Source organism: Chelonoidis abingdonii, chromosome 1 (genome assembly GCF_003597395.2).
Source record: "Chelonoidis abingdonii isolate Lonesome George chromosome 1, CheloAbing_2.0, whole genome shotgun sequence".
In the NCBI taxonomy this organism is placed as follows: Eukaryota; Metazoa; Chordata; order Testudines; family Testudinidae; genus Chelonoidis; species Chelonoidis abingdonii.
Genome location: NC_133769.1, coordinates 365,973,899 through 365,989,684, shown reverse-complemented (window position 1 = coordinate 365,989,684; position 15,786 = coordinate 365,973,899). Strand labels below are relative to the sequence as shown.

Here is a 15,786-nt window from a genome sequence, read left to right as displayed (position 1 = left end):
CTCTCTGGTGTTTGTTGTCTAAACTGTTGGCTCTCTGTTGTCTCTCCTGGAGTCTGCCTAGCAACTCCTTTGTTTACATTTTCCTAGCTATGTTTGATATGTAAATTAACCAAAAACAAAAGCCACTTTATTACCTGTGTGTTTGCTGGGTACTTGACTCCCAATGGGAGTGCTATTGTTTAACAAAAGACTCTTAATGTCACCTAATGGCTCCTTGCTTAAAATGCAAGCCACCAAAGCAGCAGAAAAAAAAAACTTTCTCTGGCTACTTTTAAAACCAACCCTTTCTCTCTGCTAAAAGCCCTTAGCAGAGAAAAGAAAAATAATATTCCTACTGGCTTCTGGATTCTTACATCCCACTTCTGCCACCATATCATAAGCCTAACTCCCAAATCTGGACCCAGAATTCCAGTGTCTGGGGCACGCTCTGTCCCCCCCAAACTTCATCCCCTCCCTGGGTTGTCTTGAGGGGCTTTACCAATTCCTGGTGAACACAGATCCAAACCCCTTGGATCTTAAAACAAGGAAAAAATCAATCAGGGTTCTTAAAAAGAAAGCTTTTAATTCAAAAAAGAAAAGGTAAAAATTATCTCTGCAAAATCAGAAGGGAAAATGCTTTACAGGGTAATCAGATTCCTATAGACCAGAGGCCCCCCATCCCCCAGCCTTAGGTTCAAAGTTACAGCAAACAGAGTTAAAATCCTTCCAGCAAAAAGAAACATTTACAAGTTGAGAAAACAAACATAAGACTTATCTGCCTTGCCTGGCTAATTACTTACAAGTTTGAAACATGAGAGACTGATTCAGAAGATTTGGAGAGCCTGGATTGATGTCCCATCCCTCTTTATTGTTGTGTGGTTTTTTTGTTTGTTGTTTGCTATCGATCAACTTCCCTCCACCAAGATTTGAAAGTATCTTGTCCCCCCATTGGTCCTCTGGTCAGGTGTCAACCAGGTTCACTGAGTTTCTTAACCCTTTACAGGTAAAAGAGACATTAACCCTTAACTATCTGTTTATGACACTGTGCCCCGGCGGGAGCTCTGGAGTAGGGCAAACCCAGAGCCCGCTCCCCTGCACTATATGCTACAGATGGCAATAGCTGGTGAAATAGGAGGGAAAGCAGCGCAGTGATACAGGCTGCATAAAAACCTATCGCTGGGTCGCGAAAGAGCTTGGGCTAAGGGTAAATTATTATTTGTGTTAGCATAGTGCCAAGGAGACCCAGCCATGGATCAGCACCATGAGCGGCAGATACTGTAGGCAGGGGGAGGCTGTGCCTCCCCAAATAGCCTACCATGGCCATGCCTCCAGGCCAGCCTGCCTCCTGCAGAAACTCAGGGCTGCCAGAGCGGCTGGTGCTGGGCTGGGCTGCCTGTCTGGTGCTCCGGGGCTGCTGCCCAAACACCAGGACTGGGGGCAGCCGGGGGTGCAGTGACCGCATTGCCCAGACACCCGGAGCCCTCTGACTGGGGGGCCACCTGGGGCTGTGGGTGCTGTGGGTGCTGAGGCTGTGGCACACCAGGGCTGCTGGGGCCTCGCCTTTGGCCATCTGGCGCTGGGGCTAGGGGGCCGTGGTGGAGGTGCTTTGGGCTCCTGTGCAGGAGGGGGGGGGGCACAAGAGGAGGGCCGGGGGTTAGCCTCCCCAGGAGGCCGGGGGACTGGCCGCCCAGGACCAGGGCCAGCTCCAAGCACCAGCCCAGCAAGCAGGTGCCTGAGGCGGCCAATGGAAACGGGCGGCACGTCCGGCTCTTCGGCCGCAATTTGGCGGCGGGTCCTGAATTGCGGCCGAAGAATGAAGTGGTGGTGGTAGAGCTGCCGCCGATCGCGGCTTTTCTTCTTTTTTGCCGCTTGGGGAAGCAAAAATGCTGGAGCCGGCCCTGACCTGGACCCCATTGTGCCAGGTGCTGTTCAAACAGAGAACAAGCTGATTCCTGCCCCAAGCAGTTTACAGTCTAAGTATAAGATAAGAGAGGGAGACAGACAGACTGACGGGGAGTGTCAGGACACAATGAGACCAAACTGATCGGCAGGACAAGCCGTGGTCTCTGCACACCAGTAGCCTGACACTCATTGGCCTCCTGGCAAAGAGAGGTGAGGAGGACAATGAGGGAGTGGTTTGAGATCGCAGGCTGTGCCCAGCCGGCGAGCACAGGCACATGGGGCTCCACCACGGCAGAGCAGAAAAGCAAAGCAGCAATATTTCCCATGCCTCAGGCTGCAGCTAAGCTCCCCTGGGTCACCAGATTTGTAAACACTCCCATGTCCCTGTAAAGCAACCTTAATTCCGCCAAATCCCACAGATTAAAAATGTGTTTATACATTTGATAACTTCTTGGGTTTGGGATATTTAAAGGGCCACTCACTTTAAACTAGATCCTGAACTGAGGGATTGGTTGTTTCTTTTTAAAAGTAGGGAGGGTTGCAAAGCCTAATCTGAACAGAATGTTTCTGATGGTTTCTTCATTTCAGTGAAAATGGTTCTCACCCCTATTTAAACCTGACAGTTTTCCAGTGCATACTGTAGTGCCTGAAAACCAATAAGTGAAACTGATTAAAAATTGACCGAGGATGAGTTAGTTGTGTTACAGTAATGCCCAGAGCCCCAGTAAGAATAATGTCCCCATTGTGCTGGCCATTGTGGGTAACATTTTCAAAAGTGCCCAAGGGATTTAGGCACCCAAATTCCATTGAAAGTTAACAGGACTTGTGCTCCTTAGTCATGTAGGACCCTTAGAAAATGTTACCCTGTATCTAAACAAGACAGTCTCTAGCCAATAAGCTATGGAATTACTGAGTCAGTAGGGGGTGCTCTTCCCTCTGAGTAATGGCAGGACCAATGCCCTAGTGTGGCACTAGGGGGCGCCAGGCTTTGGAAGTTCTTTCAGATGTGCCCGGACACTGAGGTCTTGCTATTCGTGCTCATTAAATATCACTTGGCACATTTTGTAAGAGATTTGGATCCAACACCCTGGATAACGTTTACTCAGGTAATTCTGTTCTGCCTGTCCACATTTCCCCATCTCTCATCTGTGCTTTTAATTGGATACAGCATTCTTCACTCAGCTGTTACACATGTGCTGTGTTCCCCCTCCGAGGTGGCTGCATTTCAGTGATGAGTGAGATTCTCTCTCAGGGGTCTGGCTGGTGGGACTCACTCACATGCTCAGGGTCTAACTGATCCCCATAATTGGGGTTGGGAAAGAATTTTTCCCCGAGTCATATTGGAGGGGTTTTCGCTTTCCTCTGCAGCGTGTGGCACAGGTCACTTGCAGGTTTAAACTAGTGTAAATGGTGGATTCTCTGTAACTCAAAGTCTTTAAATCATGACCTGAGGATGTCAGTGACTCAGCCAGAGGATCTGGCTCTATCACAGGAGTGGGTAGGTGAGGTTCTGTGGCCTGCAATGTACAGGAGATCAGACTAGATCAAGGTTTCTCAAACTTCATTGCACTGTAATCCTTTTCTGATAACAAAAGTGACTCCACGACCCCAAGAAGGGGGGATGGAAGCATGAGCCCCCTCTGAGCCCTGCCGCTCCGGGCGAGGGGGCCAAAGCTGAAGCCCCAGGGCTCCAGCCCCAGGCAGGGGGCCTTAACACTGAGCCCTGCCACCCAGGGCTGAAGCCCAAGGGCTTTGGGCCTGTGCAGTGGGGCTTGGGCTTCAGCCCTGGGCCCCAGCAAATCTAAGCCAGCCCTGGTGACCCCATTAAAATAGGGTCGTGACCCACTTTGGGATACAAGAACCACTGGACTAGATGATCATGATGGTCCCATCTGGCCTTAAAGTCTCTGAGCCTATGAGCCTGCTATGTATCCTACAGCTTGCTCATGCGGATAATATAAGAACTGGAGTTTTGAGAGCCTTGGATAGAAGGGGAAACCTACTGGGCCGGAATCTCCATTTACTTCCATACAGCTACTGGGACAGATGCCCGCCGGGGGATCTGGCCTGCTGTTGTTAAATTGTGCCCCCTAGTGGCTGACTGTTGGAACTGCTGCCGGAGGTCACTGCCTTGTCCACACATCTGGGCTGGAGCAAAGAACCGCTCCTCCCCTGGGACAGCCATTGCAAAGGGAGTGGGGCATGCCGCCAGCCTCTGTCGCCCTTCTGCTCCTTAAAGGGCCGTGCAGTTTAACCGCTGTTGCTGTGATGCTGTTTCATTAGCAGCCCGTAGGGGTGAGCAAGAGCTGGACATGGGATTTGAAGCTGCGGCCCTAGGGTCTCCGTCTCATGCAGAATGTTCACTGTGACGCTTCCCAGGGTTGCTGCCACCGGCCGTTAGCATGAGGAAGCCTGTCAGGGGTCAGCTCCTCAGTCCCACGGGCAACCCAAACCCTCCCCTCTAGGCCTGCGCAGTGACAGGCACAGCCCAACCCCTGAGTCCTTCGAGCACCCCCTGGAGCATACAGAACCTGACATGCTGATTTCAAAGTAGCAGGACACCCCAGCTTACCAGGTCCACCTCAGGTCACTGCTCCGCTACCACCCAACTCTTAGATAAGTTTATAGTGAAAACAAGGAAAAGTTTATTTACCGGTATAGAGACTCAAGTAGGAGTATTGGAAGCACATCGTTACATATATAATCAAATCACAACATTCCTCCTAGAGCCTAGATTTAACTAGATCGCTGCTTGCCTGAGTCCTTCCAGCTTTTCACAGCTCTTCAGCTGGGATCTCCCGTTTATGAGACAAGCCCTCCTCAATGAAAGATTCAGGGCATGTCTCTGCATTCCCATAGATACCCCAGCCATCCAGTGTCTTTACTCCTGAGCAGGATTCCTGTCCTGCTGGTTGTTCTCCCTGTAAATTCCCCCCTCTTGAAGATTTCACAGTCTGTTCACTAGCGCTCGGCACAGTTTGCAAACAGGTGTCCGTTGTGAGATATGCACTGCCCAATACACATGTGACCAGACAGAGGGTGACGCGTCTGTTACTTCCTGGTTTCCTGCCTTAAGAACAGAATTTTCACTGGAGACATACGACTTCTAAATACGCACATTTCACAGCAATTACCATGACCCGTGGCTTTCTGGACCTTGGTGAAGATGTCACAAGCTACCCTTTAGCGAATTATCGTGCATCTATCTGAGCCAGAGGGCCCTGTAAAACTCCATGCACCCCCTGAGTCATCGCTAGCTGGCACCAAGAGGTCTCTGGATAACATTCCCTGCTTGCCCACCACCCCTGGCTTAGCCAGAGAGCTGTTTGCACGCTGAGGTGCAGTGAGAGTCCGTGCAGGTCATTGAGGATAGCAGCAGGGCAGAAAGCAGCCCATGGGCATGTGTGTGAGGCTGCTCTGCAGAGCACTGGGAAACATTCAGGAGATGCCAGAGCTTCCTAAGGAGCTGTCTGACCACCGCTTGCCAGGCCGGCTGCAGCAACCCTCAGTAGCCGGGACATGGATGCAGGCCGGGTTGTCTCTTGCGTTTGACTCGAGTGCTCCAAGGGGCTGGCTGTCTCCGGTGAGATGCCAAGCACCTGCCCTCAGCCAGGGGCAAGGAGCGCACAACATCCTGCAGGAGGCTTCAGCACCTTGCAGGATTGGACCACTCAGCACCAGGGCCAAATTCCCCCCTGGTGTAACTCACCCTTCGGGCCCCCAAATTCAACCCTGCTCCGACCTGGGACACTGAGACACCCTGGAAGTGCAGGTTCAAGTCCCTGGGAGACCGGCTGAGCCCTTCATCCTTCCAAGGTAGGTCACTAGAGTCCCATACTGCAGTTTAGCTAATTTTTGTGGAGCAGGCAGGTACTTGGTCTCTTCCGTGGGCTACCCCTGGTTACAATCCAACCCTGCCTTTCATTTCTGTTTCAGATCCCTCCCAACCTGCCGTGTTCCGTCACACTGCAGCCTGGACCGGAGGACACGGGGAAGGTAACTTCATTTGTGTCCTCTCTGTCGGTCAGTAGCTCCCAGCTTCTTCCTTGCTCCGCAGAGGCATGGCGATCACTCAGCCAGACCGGGGGAGGGTTGCTTCAGAAGGCCTGGGTTGGCTCAGACATTCTAAGTGCCCCAGCAATGGATGGCAGCGTCTTGGACTGGTGGCGCTGTCTCACGCCACTCAGAGCTCTTCAGGTGTCTGAGGAGCATGGAGCAAATTACATGCAGCTTCCAGGGGATGATGAGGTGGCTCTGAAAGGGGACTGTAAGCCAACGACAAGGTGGGAGGCTCCTTATTTATTGTGTCTCAGTCCTTTCCAGAGCAGCTTCAAACAAAAAGATTTTGCTACGGGATTCTCAGTACTGGGATTATCATCCTGGCCCAGCTGTGCTGGTGGAATGATGTCAAATTCACAGTACAGTACAGAGATCCCCAATACTGCCTGCCCTACCAGCTCCCCCAGGATCTGAGAGTCAAGCTGGGTTCCTTCCTTCTTAAGCTTCATAACCAAATAAATGGTCCACAGGCCAAATGGCACCCTTAAGAGCAAGGGGGTCACGATGGGTTTTCCATGGACTTGCAGACTGGCCCTGTAAATGAACAATTCCATAGATGCCCCCCCCCCGCCCAAAACAGACTCCAGCTTCCTCTCCCAGAGCCCTGGTTGCTCTGCAAGGCTAAAGGGGGCTCAGACTTGTGGTCACTAAAGCCAGCAGCTCTGGCTCTGACACACACAACAGGCAGATCTGCTGAGCAAGGAAGGGCAATTTCTACAAGAACAGCCCCTTACAACTCAAGGGTGTCCTGTCTCTGTATGACTATTAATGATTCCATAGTAATAAACGCCGTTAAACTTAGCATGGTGGCATTTGCCCCATTGTCTGTACCCCAGTTTTCACCCTCCACCAGCCTGATTTTCAGGTGCTTCTTGCCTGCCACACTCATGGCAGGTGGAAAACTTCTGCCCAGGGGAAAAGTCGAGTTTTCACCACTCGCTCACCATTCCAAATCAGCTACTGGGATTCTGCTCCAACTCCCCCACATTCCTCCCTCCTGAAAAATGACCCTTTGCACTGAGACCAGATCCTGAACATGTCAGCCCAGAAGATGAGCTTTGTGGAAGGGTAGGAGCATGTGGAAATGGGAATTGGTTACTTGGTCTTAGCGATCGCTATGAGACAACAACTCAAATGTAGACATTGTAATACCTAGGATTCATAACCAGGCTAGCCGCTTGGAACTTGGTGGTAATACTCAGGCTGGAACTCAAATCCTTTTGTTTCAAAGGCCCAGACCCCTGCCACATGAGCGAAAGGAGAATCTCCATTAGCAGTATGGGGGCTATGATAAAGTTGAGCATTTCTGAGGCCTTCAAATAGAGGATAGTGGTGCACACAACTGGTTTAGGAGCGCAGAGTGACACGCACACACGCTCCAGCTGGCACCTTACCACGTACGGACATATCAAAGCCGTTAGACCCCAGCTGGGGAGATAAGCTAGGGCCAGGAGAAATGATTTCCCAGCTTCCTACCCCACTTTGTTCTGCGTTGTAGGCCTGTGGCGTTGACTACGAGGTGAAAGCTTTCTGTGCAGAGAACCTGGAGGAGAAAATCCACAAGAGGTAAACGGGGCCGATGTTTGTATTGACGCCGCCCGGCAGCACTGGGGAGAGAACACAGAATCAGGGGACGGAATGGTTCATCCAGCTGTGAACAGGCCTGAGAGATCAGCTCTTGGGGAAGCTGGTCCCGCTGCCCTGATGGAGCCGAGGATGCTGACACGACAGGCTGAAAGTGGAGCAGAGCTGTTGCTCGGTCCCGTAATGACAGCTCCACCAACCCGCAGCAGCTGGTCGGTGTTAGCTGGAAATACCAGCGGCTTGCTCTATACACCCCATCCTCCACAGCCATCGATGGCCTTTGTGGGCCTTCCACACGCCTTGTTCTGATCCCTAGCCTGCCGCTCGCTTCCTTCCACTCACCCACGGGGCCAGTGGTTTCCCCCAGCTGGGGCGAGGAGCCAAGTTCCCACCCAAGTTGCCCCTCCGAGGGCTGGAGCCCAACTGCCCGCATGGGCTCCAGCTGAGCTAGGCTGGTAGCGTTCCCTACGCCAGCCACTGGGGTGGTTGGTTTCCGTTCGTCCGCAGCGCATCCTGATGCTCGCGAGTGGGCAGGGACTGGGAACAGTCGCCCTCTCCCCCGAACAGCCATGGGAGGCTAACTCCATGACCCCCTCGAGCATCTTGTTGCCAGCCCAGCAACAGGCAGCAGTAGTGCCCTTTGAACATGGCTTGTGCTGGAGCTCCCCAGCCCGCAGACAGCACAGAGGGTCTCTGTGGTAGCATCTAGCCCCTCTGCTCCAGGGTAGCATCTAGCCCCTCCCAGGTCTCCATGTAGGCGGGGGCAGGGCCCCATACTAACCCCTCGCAGCCCTTGTTGGATCGCCCAGTGGGTCGCTAGCCCAGAGATTTCCCCCACTGATAGGGAGCGCAGCGTTTGGGGCCTGCTGAGGGTGGGTGGTGGAAGTGCTAGTCAGAGAGCTCCTGTTAGGGCTATGGAGGGGCCGGAGCAGATGCGCTGAGGGAGAACAGCAGGTGAGCTTCAGCGCTGGCAACCCACTGAGCGGCACGGAAACTGGCAACCCCCTCAGAAACATGACTGGGTTCACAGCTCCCCCCCATGTCACAGAGTCATTAAGCTCAGGTAGTAACTGTCCAGGCCTCCCTCTCTGGTGGTTCTAGGCTCTGGTCCCCACTTGTGGCATGGTTACTGCCAGACAGATCAGTATTATCCTCTTTGTTATCCAGATGGGGAAACTGAGGTACCAAGAGGGTAAATGACCAGACCAAGGAAGCCTGTTACCCAGGGAGCTGTGGGGGGATGGGTTAGCACTTGTGGCACATGTGTCAGTACTAGTGGGTGCCAACCCCACTGTAGTGTGTAGGAATTGGGTAGTAACCCTTTAAATATTTTGAGTGCCCTCTAGTGGGCCCCCAGAGCCAATGGCGAGGTAGCTCCTTTGGGTGTTTGTACGTTCATTAACAGGCTGAGCTGAAGGCCCGCTGTGCCCCTGTGCTTTCCTCATGCTCTTAATTAGGCTTGGCAGAATTTGATTTTTATTTTTTTCTCATTTGGATGGATATTACTGGTGTTTCTTTCTAAGCATTTTTCCTGATTTTGATCTATTTAAATTCTCACAGTAACAGGAAATTCTAGGGGAATCCGACAATCATTATGTAATGCCAAGCGATGCGGAGATTTCAAAAAGTTCAAGCTTTAGGAACATTAAAACCCAAATCGTGTCTAAAACTCTGAGTTCTCCAGCAGCCTGTTCTTCCTTTGCCTAGCTGTACGTTTTGATTGTTGCTCTGGGAGAGCTTTTTGAATTCGTTTGCATGTGTACAGTGAACTCGACATATAACAATCAAAACTTTCCAAGCCAGCTGTTAATGTGGAAAGAGCAAAGACACAGGCCCCTTCCTCTCCCACCCCACTGTTTCGTTTCCCCCGCATGTGTGGGTCTATGACACTTTGTGTGTGGGGCTCAATATGACTGGCTGTCGGTGAGGTTGTGTCAGGGTTAGCTGCTGTGGCAGGTCCAGGGAAAGTCTGGATGAACTGAGCCTCACTAGAGCCAACACTGAACCTGGCTCTCAGGGAATAGCTGAGAAGCACCCACCTTCCCAAGCGGGAAGGGAACGGTGCATTTGCTGACTCCACACAGGCTTGGCCCTGGCTGAGAAAGCCAGGTGCACCATCTTGTGGTCAAAGGCGGAGTGACTCGCACGCAGACCTCGGAGGCTCCAGCCTGGCTCACCTGAGCCTACAAAGGGAGAGTTGCCACTGGTGGTGTTTCTGTGCCTGTCTCGTCAGGAGGTGACAGGGAACCTTGTATTTCATTCACCCCGAGCAAGTGTCCTGACGTGCTGTGACAGTGGCGCATGATTGATGGGGGGATTTGGCTTGAGCCAAGTCAAGTGACTGAGTCACCTAGTGGTTAGAGCTGAGTGTGGTAGCCAGGGTCATGTCCTTAGTGCTGCCTCTAAAAAGTCACTTCACCTCTCTCCCTGCAGCTGGCTAAAGGCAGGATCCAAGGAGCCGGACTGGGCTGGGAAGGGGCTCGTGGAGCCCTGAGGCGCTGCCAGGAAAGAGGCGTAGAGGAGAGGGAGATGGGGGCCCCTTTGATTTGTTGGTGCCATGGCGGGACTGGATCAGGTTCCACGTCATTCTGATCCCACCCCTCGCTCTGGGTCTCAGCCCCTCCCTCAGGAAGAGGTGGTTAAAACTCCCCCTCCTCCCCCGAGGGGGTGGCGGCAGGGTTAATTGGTCTGAGTTCAGGGCAGATCCCTGCAGGCTCAGGCTCAGCCTCTGCCTCTGCCTCCACATGTGCTGGCAGGAATTCCGTGCGCCTGGTGATCCGCAAAGTGCAGTACGCGCCGGAGCGACCGGGCCCCCAGCCCATGGCGGAGACCACCAGGCAGTTCCTGATGTCTGACAAGCCGCTGCATCTGGAGGCGTCCCTGGACAAGGAGGTACGACACACCCCACCTCTCCCTGGGGCTGCTGTGCCACTTGGCAGCGTGGGGCCCTCACGCTGGTGCCTAACGGCTGCCCTGAGCCCTTTGAGCGAGGAGCAGATCCCAAGGGAAATACTGGGGAAATATTCTGGTGCCCAGCTTCACAGCAGGTGCAGACGGGTTCCATACCATGGAAGCCCTCCCACCCCACCGCTTAATGCAGTGCCGAGTGCGGCCCTCGGCCTGGTGAACCGACACCGCAAAGGCTTGGCAGAGACCCTGGCTATTTGATCCCCGCACGGCTCTCGCTGGGGGGAGACCTTCTGTGGGTTGTTAATAAACATTGGTGTGAGGGTCCCTTCCCTCCCCTCCCCGAGCCATCCCCTGATTGGGGGGTGCCCTGACCTGCACAGGCAGGAAGCCCTCTTGCACCTGCCTCCTGCTGACATGGGCCGGGGCCCTTGTTCCTGCAGATTTACTACCATGGCGAGCCAATCAACGTCAACGTCCACGTGACAAACAATACAAACAAGACAGTGAAGAAGATTAAAATCTCAGGTAAGGGGGGCACCTGCCTTCCCTGTATCGGCCGTGCACAATGGCAGGAGGGGACCATCACAGGCTGTCGCAGCTGGGCTACCCCCTCCTTCCATTGGGGTCCCTTGAAACCCTCTCCCTGGCCTTCCCTGACCCCCAGCAGCTGCCCTGACCTGCCCCCACATGCTGAATCCCCTTCTCACGCCCTCAACTGCCTGATTTCCAGCATCTTCTCCCCCATCCAACTCCTGCTGGAGCCCTTCCTCCCTTATCCATCCCCAGACATCTTCTCCCAACCTGCCTCGCCCCCTGCCTGGCTCTTTGCCTGAACCCCCAGAGATCTGCTCCCATCCGACTCCCCTGGCATGCTCTGGGAGCATCCGGCTGTCTGCCTAAGGGCAGAGTCCAGCTGGGTGACCCTCACAGGGCTGAGAGCAGTGGTGGGCCACGGAGTCGAGACCGCCTCTGTTTCCAGCTCTGCCACAGACACCCTGGGTGGCCCCAGCTGAGTCACTTCACCCCTCGGAGGCCCAGCTCCCCATCTGCAAAGCAGGGAGCACAGTGCTTTCCCGACCTTGCTGGAAGACTGCCAGGGCAAACTGGACCCTTGTGAGAGACTCGGGTACCTTGCTGAGGGGGGCCAGATCAGCCCCCGAATAGCATTCTCCCCAGAACAGGCACAGCGAGGGCACTGGCAGGATCAATGCCCCTGCCCTGCCTCGAGCCTCAGCCTTGACTCCAAGGGACCATCTCTCCTGATACATGGAGCACTTCGGTCTCCAGGGCTGCCAGCCCAGCCCCTTCCACCAGTGCCACATGCCCAGCACGGGAAAGGATGTTCCTCCCACTCCAGGGACCAGCTGTGCCATATGGTGCTGACCAAAGCGTTTCCCAGGGGGCCCTTGAGCCAGATGGTTACAGAAAGATGCAGCCGCAGACTAGCAAGGAAAGGGGGCTGGAAAGGTGAGATCTGAGAACGGGAGATGAGCCCATCACCCTGCTCAGCCACGGAGGAGGGGCGCGTAGGGGAAAGACACCTGAGAGCTGTGGCTGATGAGCGAGGTCAGGGTGCTCTTCTTGTTCCCCCGGGACCGTAAATGGGGAGGAATGGCAAACACTGAGAAGAACTGAGGAGCAACACACAGGACATGGCCACACTGCGATAAAACCCTCATGGCACTGAGTCTCAGCACCTGGATCAGCTGGCTCAGGCTGGGGCTGGAGGGCCATAAAATTGCAGTATCGCTGCTCAGGCTGGAGCCCAGGTTCTGAGACCTTCCCCCCACATGGAGTCTCAGAGCCCAGTCGCCAGCCCGAGCCCTGTGAGCCTGAGTCAACTGACCCGGGCCAGCCGTGGGTCCTTTGTTTCAGTGCAGATGTACCCACAGGCACAGGCACCGACTCCAGGGGTGCTCTGGGGCTGAAGCACCCACAGAAAAAAATAGTGGGTGCTCAGTACCCAGCGGCAGCCCTGCGGATCAGCCCACACCCCCCCAGCGCCTCCCACCCACCAGCGGGCCCCTCCCCCTCCCTCCCAGTGCCTCCCGCCCTCCATGATCAGCTGTTCCACGGCATGCAGGAGGTGCGGGGGCAGAAGGGGACAGGGCATGGGTGGGGCGGGAAGAGGCCAGGCGATGCTGGAGCAACAAGGATTAATGAGATCCTTGTATGTATAAACCAGGGCGCAGTGAGTAGGGAGGCAATCTTACCTCTGTATACAGCGCTTGTGAGCCCAGTATTGGAATACTGGGTCTAGAGCTGGTGTCCCCACTTTGAAAAGGATGTTGAAAAACTGGAGAGGGTACAGAGCCACAGAGTGATCCGAGGGCTGGAGAAAAGGCTTCAGATGAGACTCAAAGAGCTCCGTTCATTTGGTTTATCAAAAAGGTTGTGAGATGACTTGATGACACGGTATAAGTACTTTAATGGGGCGAAAATAATGGGTGCTAACAGGCTCTTTGATCTAGCTCAGCGGTTCTCAAACTGTGGGTCCGAACCCCCTGAGGTTATTACGTGGGAGTCATGAGTACATGCACGAAGCAGAGAGCAACTGCTATGAAATATCTGTTAGAGGGCTTATTCCTTCACTCTCACCCTTCCCTGGTCCTTCTCGCATGAACAGAGAGCAACAATACCCGAAGTCCAAAGGTGCAAACAATTCAATGTTTATTGGGATGAACTTCCAGCAAGCTTAAATTCAAGTTCCTTTTCCTTATTTTCCAAATCCCAACTTACTTCCTGTTTGCCCCTAATTTATATAGTAATATTTTCAGCTATACCTTAACCAATCATTCTACTAAAATTTACCTAACCAATCCTAATGTATTGTAACATGATTAGCTAACCAATTATATCCCACCACATTAATTAGTTTACACCCAGCAAAATTAATTATACAGCAGACAGAAACAATTACAGAACCAGACAGAGACCATCCAAGTAAACATATAAAACAATACAGAAGTGAGGATTTCACAACTACATCTATACAGACATAAGGGTTCTCCAGTTGTGTCTATTGATAAGTCAGTTCTTGCCAGACAGGATGCGATCAAACTAGGTTTCCTTTTACATCTTCTAGGCTCTTCCCTTTCTCTGGAGGTGATAGATCGAATCACCTTCCTAACAGCCCCAGATGCCTTATTTTAATATGACTAGTTTGGAATGTGAGGACGTGGCCATACATTTCCCAGTTTATGGCTGCTAAAGAACCAGGCCTCAGACTGTCACAGTAAGAGAAGGCCACTACACAGACAGTGATTTTTGATTCTTTCTTTTATAGCTCTATAACTAGCTAAGTGATAAGTCTTTAAAGTATAGGCCTTTGCAGACAGGCCTGAATATCTATATCCTAACACTATCTAATTTAAATCTAGCGTTTTAGAAAATTACACACACCTTTCCCTCGCAATGTAGTGCATTTACTACAAAAAGTATTATAAACATCTCATGCAGTGATCGTTGTTCCTCAACAATATATATGTTTGGACTGTCACCACATGAAGGAAATTGGACTCTGAGGACTGTAGTATTGTGTTGTGCAGGTTTGTGGTCTTCAGACTAAAAGGGTGAGACTGGGGCAACATGAGAGGGCCGATATTAACAAACATACAAAGATCACTTTCCACAGCAGACCCGCTAGCTAATAAGCCTGCTGTGAAAAGTCATTTCTGGATAGTTGTTAATATCACTTTCCACAGCCTCCCAGCTAGCTAGCAAGTCTGCTGTGAAAAGTGATATTAACAAACATACAGCTGTAACTTTCCGCAGCAGACTTGGTGCCCCATTGCCCCCCCTAACTTCGGCACTGCTGCTGCCGCCAAGCTCTGAAGGCAGCGCTGCTGCCAACAGCAGCACAGCAGGAAGGGGGGCAACGGGGCGCTGGGTCTGCTGTGAAAAGTGAGATTGACAAAGTTTCTTCACGTGTCCTCCCCACCCCGCCCCAGTATTAAACAGTAACTATTAAAGAGAGAACTTTTCTGCTTATAACGATAATTCGATAAAAATGTGTTTTAGTCATAATTTCAAAGCGGTGAGAAAAGGTCAATTCTTTTTAAACAATAGGATTATAAATCTAGTATTTAAAATAGTGTTACATATCAAAACTGTTGTTTTTAATTTATAAGGCGGGGTCACCCTAAGAGAATTGCTGTCTGACAGGGGTCGCCAATACAAGAAGTTTGAGAACCACTGATCTAGCTGACGAAGGCAGACCAAGAACCAGTGGCAGGAGGTTGAATTCAGACGCATTCAAATTAGAAATAAGACTCAAATGTCTAACTGTGAAGGTGATTAGCCACTGAAACCAACTCCCAAGGGAAGTGGTGGATTCTCCATCTTTTGATGTCTTCAGATCCAGACTGAAGACGTGCCTTCGCCAAACACAGGTTTAACTTTGCTCAAACACAAGTTAACGGGCTCAGTAGGGAGGTAACTAGGTAAAATGTAATGGCGTGTGATAGACAGGAGGGCAGAGTAGAGGATCTAAAAGTACCTTCTAGCCTTAAACTCTATATAAGATGTTATGGACTAAATGTCCGGGTGTGTCTTCCTGTCCCCATTCTCCCGTATCGCTGCTGAGCTGCGGTACCAGGAATATGGGGGGGGGGGTGATCCCTTATGTCTCACTATCCCCAGAAAGTGGTGCTGAGACCAGCCTGTGCTCCCACCACGTGTCCCTGGCTGCCCAACAACATGGCACAGGCTGGTCGGTGCTCTCATGCCTGTTGCACTGAAGCACACCCTAACCGTGGGGTCTGTCTCTCATCCCCAGTGCGCCAGTACGCGGACATCTGCCTGTTCAACACTGCTCAGTACAAGTGCCCCGTGGCTGTGGAAGAGGCAGAGTGAGTATGCCCACTCGCTTCCTTTGGTGGTATCATGGCTGTGCTCGTCTCCAGAGACCAGGCCACATCTCACCGTGCTGGGGCTCTCCACTGAGCCCAAGGTTAGCAGGGGAGCTTGGATTTTTATGGTTCTTGTCTGCTTCCTACAAGCTTGAGGACCATTAAAGAACCGATCTCCAGGATTATGCAAAACTGCTCTCTTCTGACTCACAGCCCTGCCTCCCATGTGTGCGCCAGAGTCAGAGCAGCTGAGTTTATTTACGTAAATAAGGCTTATGTGGTGGGGTGAAGGAGAGAAAGAACTGATTGGCTAGACCAGGGGTGGGCAAACTTTTTGGCCTAAGGGCCACATCAGGGTTGTGCAAATGTATTCAGGGCTGGGTAGTGAAGGCTGTGCCTCCCCAAACAGCCTGGCCCCCGCCCCCATCCACCCCCTCCCACTTCCCTCCCAGAGCCGGGGAGAGAACCCAGGAGTCCTGGCTCCCAGCCCCCCCTGCTCTGA

At 52.5% G+C, this 15,786-nt stretch overlaps 1 protein-coding gene across 3 annotated transcripts in view; it reads left to right on the top strand.

Moving 5' to 3' along the window:
* ARRB1 (arrestin beta 1) overlaps nt 1-15,786 on the top strand; it is a 203,998-nt gene that overhangs the window by 171,614 nt on the left and 16,598 nt on the right. For all 3 annotated transcript variants that reach the window (XM_075061838.1, XM_075061837.1, XM_075061836.1), the window contains 5 exons: nt 5,818-5,877; nt 7,439-7,506; nt 10,281-10,416; nt 10,875-10,959; nt 15,212-15,284. In XM_075061838.1, the coding sequence (XP_074917939.1) occupies nt 5,818-5,877; nt 7,439-7,506; nt 10,281-10,416; nt 10,875-10,959; nt 15,212-15,284 (422 nt within the window). The remainder of the gene's footprint in view (nt 1-5,817; nt 5,878-7,438; nt 7,507-10,280; nt 10,417-10,874; nt 10,960-15,211; nt 15,285-15,786) is intronic.